This window comes from Phalangium opilio, unplaced genomic scaffold (assembly GCF_054372755.1).
Source record: "Phalangium opilio isolate 3A_F unplaced genomic scaffold, DU_Popi_V2 ptg000362l_1, whole genome shotgun sequence".
NCBI classification, from domain to species: Eukaryota; Metazoa; Arthropoda; class Arachnida; order Opiliones; family Phalangiidae; genus Phalangium; species Phalangium opilio.
Genome location: NW_028324231.1, coordinates 1,040,291 through 1,052,416, shown reverse-complemented (window position 1 = coordinate 1,052,416; position 12,126 = coordinate 1,040,291). Strand labels below are relative to the sequence as shown.

Below are 12,126 nucleotides of genomic sequence, written 5' to 3'. Positions count from 1 at the left end.
GCTTAGCTTCGTTTAGCTTCGTTTAGCTTCGCTTAGCTTAGCTTCGCTTAGCTTCGCTTAGCTTCGTTTAGCTTCGTTTAGCTTCGTTTAGCTTCGTTTAGCTTAGCTTCGTTTAGCTTCGTTTAGCTTCGTTTAGCTTAGCTTAGTTTCGTTTAGCTTCGTTTAGCTTCGTTTAGCTTCGCTTAGCTTCGTTTAGCTTAGCTTAGCTTCGTTTAGCTTCGTTTAGCTTAGCTTCGTTTAGCTTCGTTTAACTTCGTTTAGCTTCGCTTAGCTTCGTTTAGCTTCGTTTAGCTTCGTTTAGCTTCGTTTAGCTTCGTTTAGCTTCGTTTAGCTTCGTTTAACTTCGTTTAGCTTCGTTTAGCTTCGTTTAGCTTCGTTTAGAGTCGTTTAGAGTCGTTTAGCTTCGTTTAGCTTAGCTTCGTTTAGCTTCGTTTAACTTCCTTTAGCTTCGCTTAGCTTCGTTTAGCTTCGTTTAGCTTCGTTTAGCTTCGTTTAGCTTCGTTTAGCATCGTTTAGCTTCCTTTAGCTTCGTTTAGCTTCGTTTAGCTTCGTTTAGCTTCGTTTAACTTCGTTTAGCTTCGTTTAGCTTCGTTTAGCTTCGTTTAGCTTCGTTTAGCTTAGCTTCGTTTAGCTTCGTTTAGCTTCGTTTAGCTTAGCTTCGTTTAGCTTCGTTTAGCTTAGCTTCGTTTAGCTTCGTTTAGCTTCGTTTAACTTCGTTTAGCTTCGCTTAGCTTCGTTTAGCTTCGTTTAGCTTAGCTTCGCTTAAATAACGCCTGCATTATTTTACTGGTTAATTGGGAGAGCTAGATGTTATTCGTAATAAGACCAGGTTAGTACGACATTTGAACAAAACGAAAATTTTAGAAACTTTATTTGCGGTTAGGAAGGTCCTTCTCGCTACAAAACTTTTCTCGAACTGGTTATATTTTACAGAATTTCAGAAACCTTTTGAACATAAAAGAAAAAAGGGGTTGAACCAACCCCCACGACTCGAGCATTTCACCGCACCTTCTGGGGGGTTTTCTCCGGGTTATCACAGAGCTCTTATCAATGAAAATGCTCGCGTCGAGAAGGGATTATTTTGGGTGGCCAAAAAAGAAGTAAATTATCCAAGTAACAAAATAAAGTAAATTAATTCTAAATTTGATATCAAGTTCCAACATCCTCCCCACCATGTACAATATAATGTTATTGTGCATCAACACTATCGGGGCATCTATATCAAATTTAGAAATTAAGCAAACAAAACCAAAAAAAAATTATTTCAATTCCAAAGGGGCCAAAAGGTTGACGGGTCTCTTTACAATGTTTCCATTTGTAAGTTTAATGTCACAAGATCTAATTTGTCCGTCTCTACCCTTGTAAAGTTCTTGCACTCGCGCTAATTTCCACTTATGTCGAGGGGTGTCCGCGTCATTCAGAAGAACTACGTCGTCCTTCATGATTGGGTTGACAGATTCGCGGCTAGCTAATTTATGGGCGGATTGTAGCTCTAGGATGTACTCCTTTTTCCATCTATTCCAATATCTGGTCAAAACATTTTGTTGGTACGTTAGCCGTTGTCCAGCGCTCGCTCGATTTAATTGAGGTAGTTCCTCTGATTTCCTCCCCGTAGGAAGCGCAGTAAATTTTTCTCCGATTAGGAAATGAGCGGGAGTCAATGGTGAAGGGTCATTTGGAGCAGAATAGGTATAGGTCAGAGGGCGCGAGTTGATGACTGCTTCGGCTTGAGCTATGACAGAATATAGCTCCTCATAAGAAAGAAATGCTTTTCCCATGATTTTTCTCATCGATACCTTGACGGATCTCACGAGGCGCTCCCAAAATCCTCCCCACCATGGGCCGCGCTCCACAATGTATTTCCATTCAATTCTCATTTTCCCGAAATACTCTTTTGCTTCGTCCGATCGGGTGCTTCTCCACAACGCGTTTAGCTCTTTTTCGGCACGTTTGAATGTCTTCGCGTTATCCGAATAAATTTTACGGGGAATTCCACGACGCGAAATAAAATTGGAGAAAGCCATAAGAAAGTAACGCGTTGTTAAAGTTGTAATCAATTCGAGATGGATCGCCCGCGTGGTGGCGCACGTAATTAAAGTTACGTAACATTTCTTTTTTCCCGATCCATCTTTTAAGAAGAGAGGTCCTGCAAAGTCTATACCGACTATTTCAAATGGTCTAGACGCTGTGATTCTATCCGTGGGAAGTGGCGCTGTTTTGGGAATGCTTGGTTTTGCGTTCCATTTCCGACAAAAGATACACCTGCTAACGCAATTCTTCGCTAATTGGCGACCTTTAAGAATCCAATAAGTGTCCCTAACTTGTACCAAGGTTGCGGGAGCTCCGCTGTGTTTAACTTGCTCATGCGCTCTTTGCATTTGCAGTTCCGAATATCGATGTTTATAAGGGAGTATTATTGGGTGCTTGGTTGCGTAACTAAATGATGACCTCTGTAATCGGCCTCCTAATCTCATTAGTCCGTTTTTGTCAAGTACAGGATCAACCTCGGCGATTTTGGAATTTCTTGAACGACCTGTCTTGGCTATTTCCTTCAATTCGCTGGAAAAGGACCCCCATTGTACCGTTTGATTCCAGTACAATTCTGCTTCTTCTAGTTCTCTAGCTGATAATGGTCCTGTTGCTTTGTCTTGCGGATTTCTTTTGTTGTTAAAGATTCTCTTTATCCACGCTGTGATTCGAATTACCTTCTCAAGGCTGCTATACTTGTTTAAAGCGAGGATGGCCTCTGGCTTCATATCTATTAGAGCGCTACGTAAACAGTTATTTGGGGTGTCCTCAGGTTCTATTGGTTCGTCAGCTATGACGTTTGCGACGAGATTGGGTTCGAGTTTCGGGAATTTGTCCTCTGTCAGTCGAAGCCATGGTGGTCCCTTCCACCATATATCCTTTGTCTTCAGTTCTTCTGAGGATAATCCTCGCGAAAGGTGGTCAGCTGGGTTGCTAGACCCCGGACAGTAATTCCAAGTATGAGGTTCAGTTTTCTCTTGAATCTCGCTTACTCTGTTTGCAACGAATTCTCTTTTATCGCGAGCGCTCCTCTTTATCCAGTGGTATGCCGTAGATGAATCAGTCCAAAATACCATCTTGTTTGTCGAACTTTTGAAAATGTTGGCTAATCTTGTCCCTAGTCTCGCTCCAATAAGACACGCCAGTAGTTCCAACTTAGGGATAGTTATTTTCTTTATGGGAGCAACCCTTGCTCTAGCTGTTATGAATGATGTTTGTACTTCTCCGACATTGGTATGGAATCTGTGGTACGCTACTGCTCCGTAGGCGGCTTTACTTGAATCACAAAATATGTGTATTACACCCTGTCGCTTGTCATTTTCTGTCGATCCAAAGTAGTCTCTTTCTATGCGGATATCCGCTAAGGTTGGAATTTGGGAAATCCATTCTGTCCAGCTTTTCTCTAATTCTTCGGGTAATGCATCATCCCAATCTTTTCCACTTAGCCATAAGCTTTGGAGGAGAATTTTTACTGTTATAGTAAACGGTGTGAGAAATCCCAGTGGATCGAATATCCGTGCTGCCATCTTAAGAACGCTTCTTTTCGTCATGGGTAGGGAATTCGCTACCTGTTCTAGATCTTCTGTTTTAAACGAAAACTGGTCACTTTCAGGATTCCAAGCCAAGCCCAAAACCTTGTTAACAGGTGACGGAAATACCGTTTCTTGGGAGGATTCTCCAATTTCTTGTAATTGTTTTCTTACAAAAGGTGAGCTTGATTGGAACTTGCGAAGCGTCATGTTCGCTTCCGCCATCACTTCTTTAGCTTGATTGACCAGTTTCATGGCGGAAAATTCGTCTTCGGCTCCCGACGTCAGGTCGTCGACAAACATATCTCCGATTAATTTTTGACAAGTCTCGGGATAAATGTCCATGTACTTCTTAACATGGTATCTTATCGTCGCAGCCAAAAGATAGGGGCTACTTGTCACCCCAAACAATACTCGGGTAAATCTCCATTCTTCTATCTCGATCGGTTTTACTGAGATAGGCTGCTTAATCCAAAGAAATCTGACGAAATCTCTTTCGTCAGGATTGATTGCAATTTGAAGAAACGCTTGCTGGATGTCAGCGGTGACGGCTATTTTATGCTTCCGGAAGTTGATTAAAACGTCGTAAAGGTCGGGGTTGATGTTCGGCCCCGCCTCTAGGCAGTCGTTTAAAGACGACCCGTTTTTGGTTTTCGCAGAACCATCGAAAACTATTCTGACTTTCGTTGTTGTCTTATCTTCCCGGATAACCGGGTGATGGGGCAAATAAAAGGCTTCATTAACTTCCCGCTCTTGCGTCACCTTTTCTATTATGCCCTTCTGAGCGTAGTCTCTGATGATGTCATCATATTCCTTGAATAGTTTCTCGTCCGATTCTAACCGTCGAAGTAATGAAGATAGTCTTCTAACCGACATGGAGTAATTGTTAGGTAAATTCTCTCTGTTCTCCTTCCAAGGGAGAGCTACTTCGTAGCGACCATCGACGGTGGCTATCCGTTCTTCAAAGGTTTTCTCAACTTCCGTCTTTCTAGTTTCTTCAAGTTGGCTTTCTTTGACCTCATTAATACCTATTGACTCTAGGTCCCAAAACTTCCTTAAATCGTCTCCAATGGTCTCAATTTCTTGGGTTGTCACCTTGTTTACCGTTATGGCGGCGCATTGTACTGCGAGGTGTGAACCTGGCTGGGACGAGGGCCCTTGAATTAGCCACCCAAAAATACTTTTTTGGGCTACTAAAGCTCCTTCTAGGCGGATAGTATCTGTCAGACTAACGGCGTTCCAATAGTAGTCCGCGCCCAGTAGAACTCCAAGTTCCAACTTGGTATTCGGCTCGTCCGTTGAGGGGCTGTCTCCCAAAACTAGTCCTAATTGCTCAATGTGTCTTCTAATTTCGTCATTAGGAGATTCTAATTGGATGCCGTTAATCTCTGGTATTTCCAAGGCCTTAACCGTTAAACTCTGATTATCGTGAACGCTTCGCAGTGTCACTTTAACTCTCTTGCAAGATATAATTGTGGGATTCTCTTGCATAAATGCGTGGACTAATATGTTTTCTTCGCCGTCCATTTCAAGGCCTAATTGTTGGGAAAGATCCCTTCTGATAAATGTTCTTTGACTTCCGTTGTCAAGTAAACATCGCAATGTCATGCTACCTTCAGTCCCTTTAATTTGAACGCGAGTTGTTTGTATATAAACCGTATTGGAGGGAGTAGTTGGGGCTAGGTTTATGGAAACTCCATTTTTTTCTTGGGTGTGGGGCACTCCCTCGTTGTTCTCGGTCTTTTCTTCACCCCCTTCCTTTCTTTCCCCCTTCCAACATAGTACGGTCAAGTGACGCTTTTCGCAAATTTCGCATACGGGCTTGGCTCTACAATCCCTCGCGTAGTGGGATGATTTTAGGCAGATATAACAGAGTCCCTTGGTTTGAATGATTTCCCTCTTTTTGGTTGCCCCCACGCAATAACAGCTCTCAGCCTTGTGGTTCGATCTTCTACAGAAAATACACCTTTGTTGTGCATTTGTAAATCTCTCGGTTGCAACGTTGAAATTCGCGGCTGACGACTGCGGGGGTCCCTTCCCCCTCGCATTGTATTGTGAAAAGCGGAATTTTCCGTGCGATGTTTGCTCGCTCTTCGCGGTATCGCTGCCTTCGCCCTTGCCTTCGCTAGCGCTTCTCGAGTATACGCTCGCTCTTTCTCTTGTTAAGACTTCCGTTCCCACAAAGGTTAAAAGCTCCTCAACATTCCAACTTCTGTCATCTTCCCTTTTTCTACTAAATTCCAAGGTTATCTCCATTGGAAGTTTTTTCAGTATGACCGGGCAAAGGATCGTTCCATAGGAGTTAAAATCCTCACCCAAAGATTTAAGAGCTCCTACTTCAACTTCGCAAGAGTCGTAAAATTTCCTTAATCCAACGATGTCGTTGGCCTTTGTTACAGGACTTAGTTCGAAAATATTAGCCATGTGAATGCTAACAATGTTGTCATCCCTTCCAAAACGATTCTTTAATAGAGTCTTTGCTTTTTCGTAATTGGCATCGAGTAAGGGTAAATTTTTGATGGAGCTTAAGGCTGTGCCTTTAACGTATTGTTTCAAATATACTAATTTCTCTGCTGGTCGCATTTGTGGGGCGTCGTCAATACAAATTTTAAATCTTGACCAAAAGTCGGTCCATTCGGAAGTTTCTCCGGAAAAAGTCATAGGCTCCAGTTGGGGTACCCTTATAGATAACTGCTGGGGTGGCGCCATTGGTACTGTGGCTGTCGCCGCGTTCAGTGCAACAGTGGGGGCCGTCCCTACATTTGTTGCTGATCCTTGGTTTAGTCCATTTATGGCTCTTTCTACTCTTCTTTTAGCCTTTAATATCTTCACGCGATATTCGTCGTACTTTATCATATCAGCATCTAGCTGAGCTGGGGTAGCTCCCACTTGCGCGAATTCCATATTTAATCTTTCTAAAACATTTTGCTTACTGTCCAAGTCCACCACGAAATCTTCCAAATCCTCGATATCAAACTGAGTTTGGTTTACGAGGTAGTCCTCTATTTGATTAGTTAGCATCGTAGTTAAACGTCTCATAGTTGTTTTCTGCTGATTCAAGGCATCAGCAGCCGCGTTCGGCTGTCCGGTTACCGCCGAGTCTGGCATTGTTTTTCGTAATCGTACCTTTAGGGTAGGTCCCGAATGTTCTTACACTTAACGTCCTTTAGGGTAAGTCCCGTATGTTTTACACTTAACGTCCTTTAGGGTAAGTCCCGAACGTACTTTATCGAGTGAATTGTTCCGACTTCGTAAACTTTAGGGAAGGTCCCGACTCTTCTATAACTGTCGCGTTAGGAAAGTTCCTGGCGTCTTTTAGGGTAAGTCCCGACTAATTTTGTTCAATTTGCGCGCACTAATTGGTCCCGGGTTTCGGCACCACTAAAATAACGCCTGCATTATTTTACTGGTTAATTGGGAGAGCTAGATGTTGTTCGTAATAAGACCAGGTTAGTACGACATTTTGAACAAAACGAAAATTTTTAGAAACTTTATTTGCGGTTAGGCAGGTCCTTCTCGCTACAAAACTTTTCTCGAACTGGTTATATTTTACAGAATTTCAGAAACCTTTTGAACATAAAAGAAAAAAGGGGTTGAACCAACCCCCACGACTCGAGCATTTCACCGCACCTTCTGGGGGGTTTTCTCCGGGTTATCACAGAGCTCTTATCAATGAAAATGCTCGCGTCGAGAAGGGATTATTTTGGGTGGCCAAAAAAAAGAAGTAAATTATCCAAGTAACAAAATAAAGTAAATTAATTCTAAATTTGATATCAAGTTCCAACATCGCTTAGCTTCGCTTAGCTTCGTTTAGCTTAGCTTCGTTTAGCTTAGCTTCGTTTAGCTTCGTTTTCGTTTAGCTTCGTTTAGCTTAGCTTAGCTTCGTTTAGCTTCGTTTAGCTTCGTTTAACTTCTTTTAGCTTCGCTTAGCTTCGTTTAGCTTCGTTTAACTTCGTTTAGCTTCGATTAGCTTCGTTTAGAGTCGTTTAGCTTCGTTTAGCTTCGTTTAGCTTCGTTTAGCTTCGTTTAACTTCGTTTAGCTTCGTTTAGCTTCGTTTAGAGTCGTTTAGCTTCGTTTAGCTTCGTTTAGCTTCGTTTAGCTTAGCTTCGTTTAGCTTCGTTTAACTTCGTTTAGCTTCGTTTAACTTCGTTTAGCTTCGCTTAGCTTCGTTTAGCTTCGTTTAGCTTCGCTTAGCTTAGCTTCGCTTAGCTTCGCTTAGCTTCGTTTAGCTTCGTTTAGCTTCGTTTAGCTTCGTTTAGCTTAGCTTAGTTTCGTTTAGCTTCGTTTAGCTTCGCTTAGCTTCGTTTAGCTTAGCTTAGCTTCGTTTAGCTTCGTTTAGCTTAGCTTCGTTTAGCTTCGTTTAGCTTCGTTTAACTTCGTTTAGCTTCGCTTAGCTTCGTTTAGCTTCGTTTAGCTTCGTTTAGCTTCGTTTAGCTTCGTTTAGCTTCGTTTAGCTTCGTTTAACTTCGTTTAGCTTCGTTTAGCTTCGTTTAGCTTCGTTTAGAGTCGTTTAGAGTCGTTTAGCTTCGTTTAGCTTAGCTTCGTTTAGCTTCGTTTAACTTCCTTTAGCTTCGCTTAGCTTCGTTTAGCTTCGTTTAGCTTCGTTTAGCTTCGTTTAGCATCGTTTAGCTTCCTTTAGCTTCGTTTAGCTTCGTTTAGCTTCGTTTAGCTTCGTTTAACTTCGTTTAGCTTCGTTTAGCTTCGTTTAGAGTCGTTTAGCTTCGTTTAGCTTCGTTTAGCTTCGCTTCGTTTAGCTTCGTTTAGCTTCGTTTAACTTCGTTTAGCTTCGCTTAGCTTCGTTTAGCTTCGTTTAGTTTCACTTAGCTTAGCTTCGTTTAGCTTCGTTTAGCTTCGTTTAGCTTCGTTTAACTTCGTTTAGCTTCGTTTAGCTTCGTTTAGCTTCGTTTAGAGTCGTTTAGCTTCGTTTAGCTTCGTTTAGCTTCGTTTAGCTTAGCTTCGTTTAGCTTAGCTTCGTTTAGCTTCGTTTAGCTTCGTTTAACTTCGTTTAGCTTCGCTTAGCTTCGTTTAGCTTCGTTTAGCTTCGTTTAGCTTCGTTTAACTTCGTTTAGCTTTGTTTAGCTTCGTTTAGAGTCGTTTAGCCTCGTTAAGCTTCGTTTAGCTTAGTTTAGCTTCGTTTAGCTTCGTTTAACTTCGTTTAGCTTCGCTTAGCTTCGTTTAGCTTCGTTTAGTTTCGCTTAGCTTAGCTTCGCTTAGCTTCGTTTAGCTTCGTTTAGCTTCGTTTAGCTTCGTTTAACTTCGTTTAGCTTCGTTTAGCTTCGTTTAGCTTCGTTTAGAGTCGTTTAGCTTCGTTTAGCTTCGTTTAGCTTCGTTTAGCTTAGCTTCGTTTAGCTTCGTTTAGCTTCGTTTAACTTCGTTTAGCTTCGCTTAGCTTCGTTTAGCTTCGTTTAGCTTCGTTTAACTTCGTTTAGCTTCGCTTAGCTTCGTTTAGCTTCGTTTAGCTTCGTTTAGCTTAGCTTCGCTTAGCTTCGTTTAGCTTCGTTTAGTTTAGCTTCGTTTAGCTTAGCTTCGTTTAGCTTCGTTTAGCTTCGTTTAGCTTCGTTTAACTTCGTTTAGCTTCGCTTAGCTTCGTTTAGCTTCGTTTAGCTTCGTTTAGCTTCGTTTAACTTCGTTTAGCTTCGTTTAGCCTCGTTTAGAGTCGTTTAGCCTCGTTTAGCTTCGTTTAGCTTCGTTTAGCTTAGCTTCGTTTAGCTTCGTTTAGCTTCGTTTAACTTCGTTTAGCTTCGCTTAGCTTCGTTTAGCTTCGTTAAGCTTCGTTTAGCTTCGTTTAGCTTAGCTTCGCTTAGCTTCGTTTAGCTTCGTTTAGCTTCGTTTAGCTTAGCTTCGTTTAGCTTCGTTTAGCTTAGCTTCGTTTAGCTTCGTTTAGCTTCGTTTAACTTCGTTTAGCTTCGCTTAGCTTCGTTTAGCTTCGTTTAGCTTCGTTTAGCTTAGCTTCGCTTAGCTTCGTTTAGCTTAGCTTCGTTTAGCTTCGTTTTCGTTTAGCTTTGTTTAGCTTAGCTTAGCTTCGTTTAGCTTCGTTTAGCTTAGCTTCGTTTAGCTTCGTTTAGCTTAGCTTCGTTTAGCTTCGTTTAGCTTCGTTTAACTTCGTTTAGCTTCGCTTAGCTTCGTTTAGCTTCGTTTAGCTTCGTTTAGCTTCGTTTAGCTTCGTTTAGCTTCGTTTAACTTCGTTTAGCTTCGTTTAGCTTCGTTTAGAGTCGTTTAGAGTCGTTTAGCTTCGTTTAGCTTAGCTTCGTTTAGCTTCGTTTAGCTTCGTTTAACTTCCTTTAGCTTCGCTTAGCTTCGTTTAGCTTCGTTTAGCTTCGTTTAGCTTCGTTTAGCATCGTTTAGCTTCCTTTAGCTTCGTTTAGCTTCGTTTAGCTTCGTTTAACTTCGTTTAGCTTCGTTTAGCTTCGCTTAGCTTCGTTTAGCTTCGTTTAGCTTCGTTTAGCTTCGTTTAGCTTCGTTTAGCTTAGCTTCGTTTAGCCTCGTTTAGCTTAGCTTCGTTTAGCTTCGTTTACCTTCGTTTAACTTCGTTTAGCTTCGCTTAGCTTCGTTTAGCTTCGTTTAGCTTCGTTTAGCTTAGCTTCGCTTAGCTTCGTTTAGCTTAGCTTCGTTTAGCTTCGTTTTCGTTTCGCTTCGTTTAGCTTAGCTTAGCTTCGTTTAGCTTCGTTTAGCTTCGTTTAACTTCGTTTAGCTTCGCTTAGCTTCGTTTAGCTTCGTTTAGCTTCGTTTAGCTTCGTTTAACTTCGTTTAGCTTCGTTTAGCTTTGTTTAGAGTCGTTTAGCTTCGTTTAGCTTCGTTTAGCTTCGTTTAGCTTCGTTTAACTTCGTTTAGCTTCGTTTACCTTCGTTTAGAGTCGTTTAGCTTCGTTTAGCTTAGCTTCGTTTAGCTTCGTTTAGCTTCGTTTAGCTTCGTTTAGCTTCGTTTAACTTCGTTTAGCTTCGCTTAGCTTCGTTTAGCTTCGTTTAGCTTCGTTTAGCTTCGCTTAGCTTCGCTTAGCTTCGTTTAGCTTCGTTTAGCTTCGTTTAGCTTAGCTTCGTTTAGCTTCGTTTAGCTTCGTTTAGCTTCGTTTAGCTTCGTTTAGCTTAGCTTAGTTTCGTTTAGCTTCGTTTAGCTTCGTTTAGCTTCGCTTAGCTTCGTTTAGCTTCGTTTAGCTTCGTTTAGCTTAGCTTCGTTTAGCTTCGTTTAGCTTCGTTTAGCTTCGCTTAGCTTCGTTTAGCTTCGTTTAGTTTCGCTTAGCTTAGCTTCGTTTAGCTTCGTTTAGCTTCGTTTAGCTTCGTTTAGCTTCGTTTAGAGTCGTTTAGCTTCGTTTAGCTTCGTTTAGCTTAGCTTCGTTTAGCTTCGTTTAGCTTCGTTTAGCTTCGTTTAACTTCGTTTAGCTTCGCTTAGCTTCGTTTAGCTTCGTTTAGCTTCGTTTAACTTCGTTTAGCTTCGCTTAGCTTCGTTTAGCTTCGTTTAGCTTCGTTTAGCTTAGCTTCGCTTAGCTTCGCTTAGCTTCGTTTAGCTTCGTTTAGTTTAGCTTCGTTTAGCTTCGTTTAGCTTAGCTTCGTTTAGCTTCGTTTAACTTCGTTTAGCTTCGCTTAGCTTCGTTTAGCTTCGTTTAGCTTCGTTTAGCTTCGTTTAACTTCGTTTAGCTTCGTTTAGCCTCGTTTAGAGTCGTTTAGCCTCGTTTAGCTTCGTTTAGCTTCGTTTAGCTTAGCTTCGTTTAGCTTCGTTTAGCTTCGTTTAACTTCGTTTAGCTTCGCTTAGCTTCGTTAAGCTTCGTTAAGCTTCGTTTAGCTTCGTTTATCTTAGCTTCGCTTAGCTTCGTTTAGCTTCGTTTAGCTTCGTTTAGCTTCGTTTAGCTTAGCTTCGTTTAGCTTCGTTTAGCTTAGCTTCGTTTAGCTTCGTTTAGCTTCGTTTAACTTCGTTTAGCTTCGCTTAGCTTCGTTTAGCTTCGTTTAGCTTCGTTTAGCTTAGCTTCGCTTAGCTTCGTTTAGCTTCGTTTTCGTTTAGCTTTGTTTAGCTTAGCTTAGCTTCGTTTAGCTTCGTTTAGCTTAGCTTCGTTTAGCTTCGTTTAGCTTCGTTTAACTTCGTTTAGCTTCGCTTAGCTTCGTTTAGCTTCGTTTAGCTTCGTTTAGCTTCGTTTAGCTTCGTTTAGCTTCGTTTAACTTCGTTTAGCTTCGTTTAGCTTCGTTTAGCTTCGTTTAGAGTCGTTTAGAGTCGTTTAGCTTCGTTTAGCTTCGTTTAGCTTCGTTTAACTTCCTTTAGCTTCGCTTAGCTTCGTTTAGCTTCGTTTAGCTTCGTTTAGCTTCGTTTAGCATCGTTTAGCTTCCTTTAGCTTCGTTTAGCTTCGTTTAGCTTCGTTTAGCTTCGTTTAACTTCGTTTAGCTTCGTTTAGCTTCGCTTAGCTTCGTTTAGCTTCGTTTAGCTTCGTTTAGCTTAGCTTCGTTTAGCTTAGCTTCGTTTAGCCTCGTTTAGCTTAGCTTCGTTTAGCTTCGTTTAGCTTCGTTTAACTTCGTTTAGCTTCGCTTAGCTTCGTTTAGCTTCGTTTAGCTTCGTTTAGCTTAGCTTCGCTTAGCTTCGTTTAGC

At 41.6% G+C, this 12,126-nt stretch overlaps 1 protein-coding gene across 1 annotated transcript; it reads right to left on the bottom strand.

Annotated features, from left to right (window-relative positions):
• Positions 1-1,259: 1,259 nt before the first annotated feature.
• LOC149597359 (uncharacterized) lies at positions 1,260-6,665 on the bottom strand. Its single transcript, XM_089861014.1, has one exon. The coding sequence runs from the start codon at positions 6,663-6,665 to the stop codon at positions 1,260-1,262; it is 5,406 nt and encodes a 1,801-aa protein (XP_089717140.1).
• Positions 6,666-12,126: the final 5,461 nt, after the last annotated feature.

Bases quoted from the DNA above. Each gene is read 5' to 3' on its own strand.
- LOC149597359 (XM_089861014.1), bottom strand. From the start codon at position 6,665: ATGCCAGACTCGGCGGTAACCGGACAGCCGAACGCGGCTGCTGATGCC.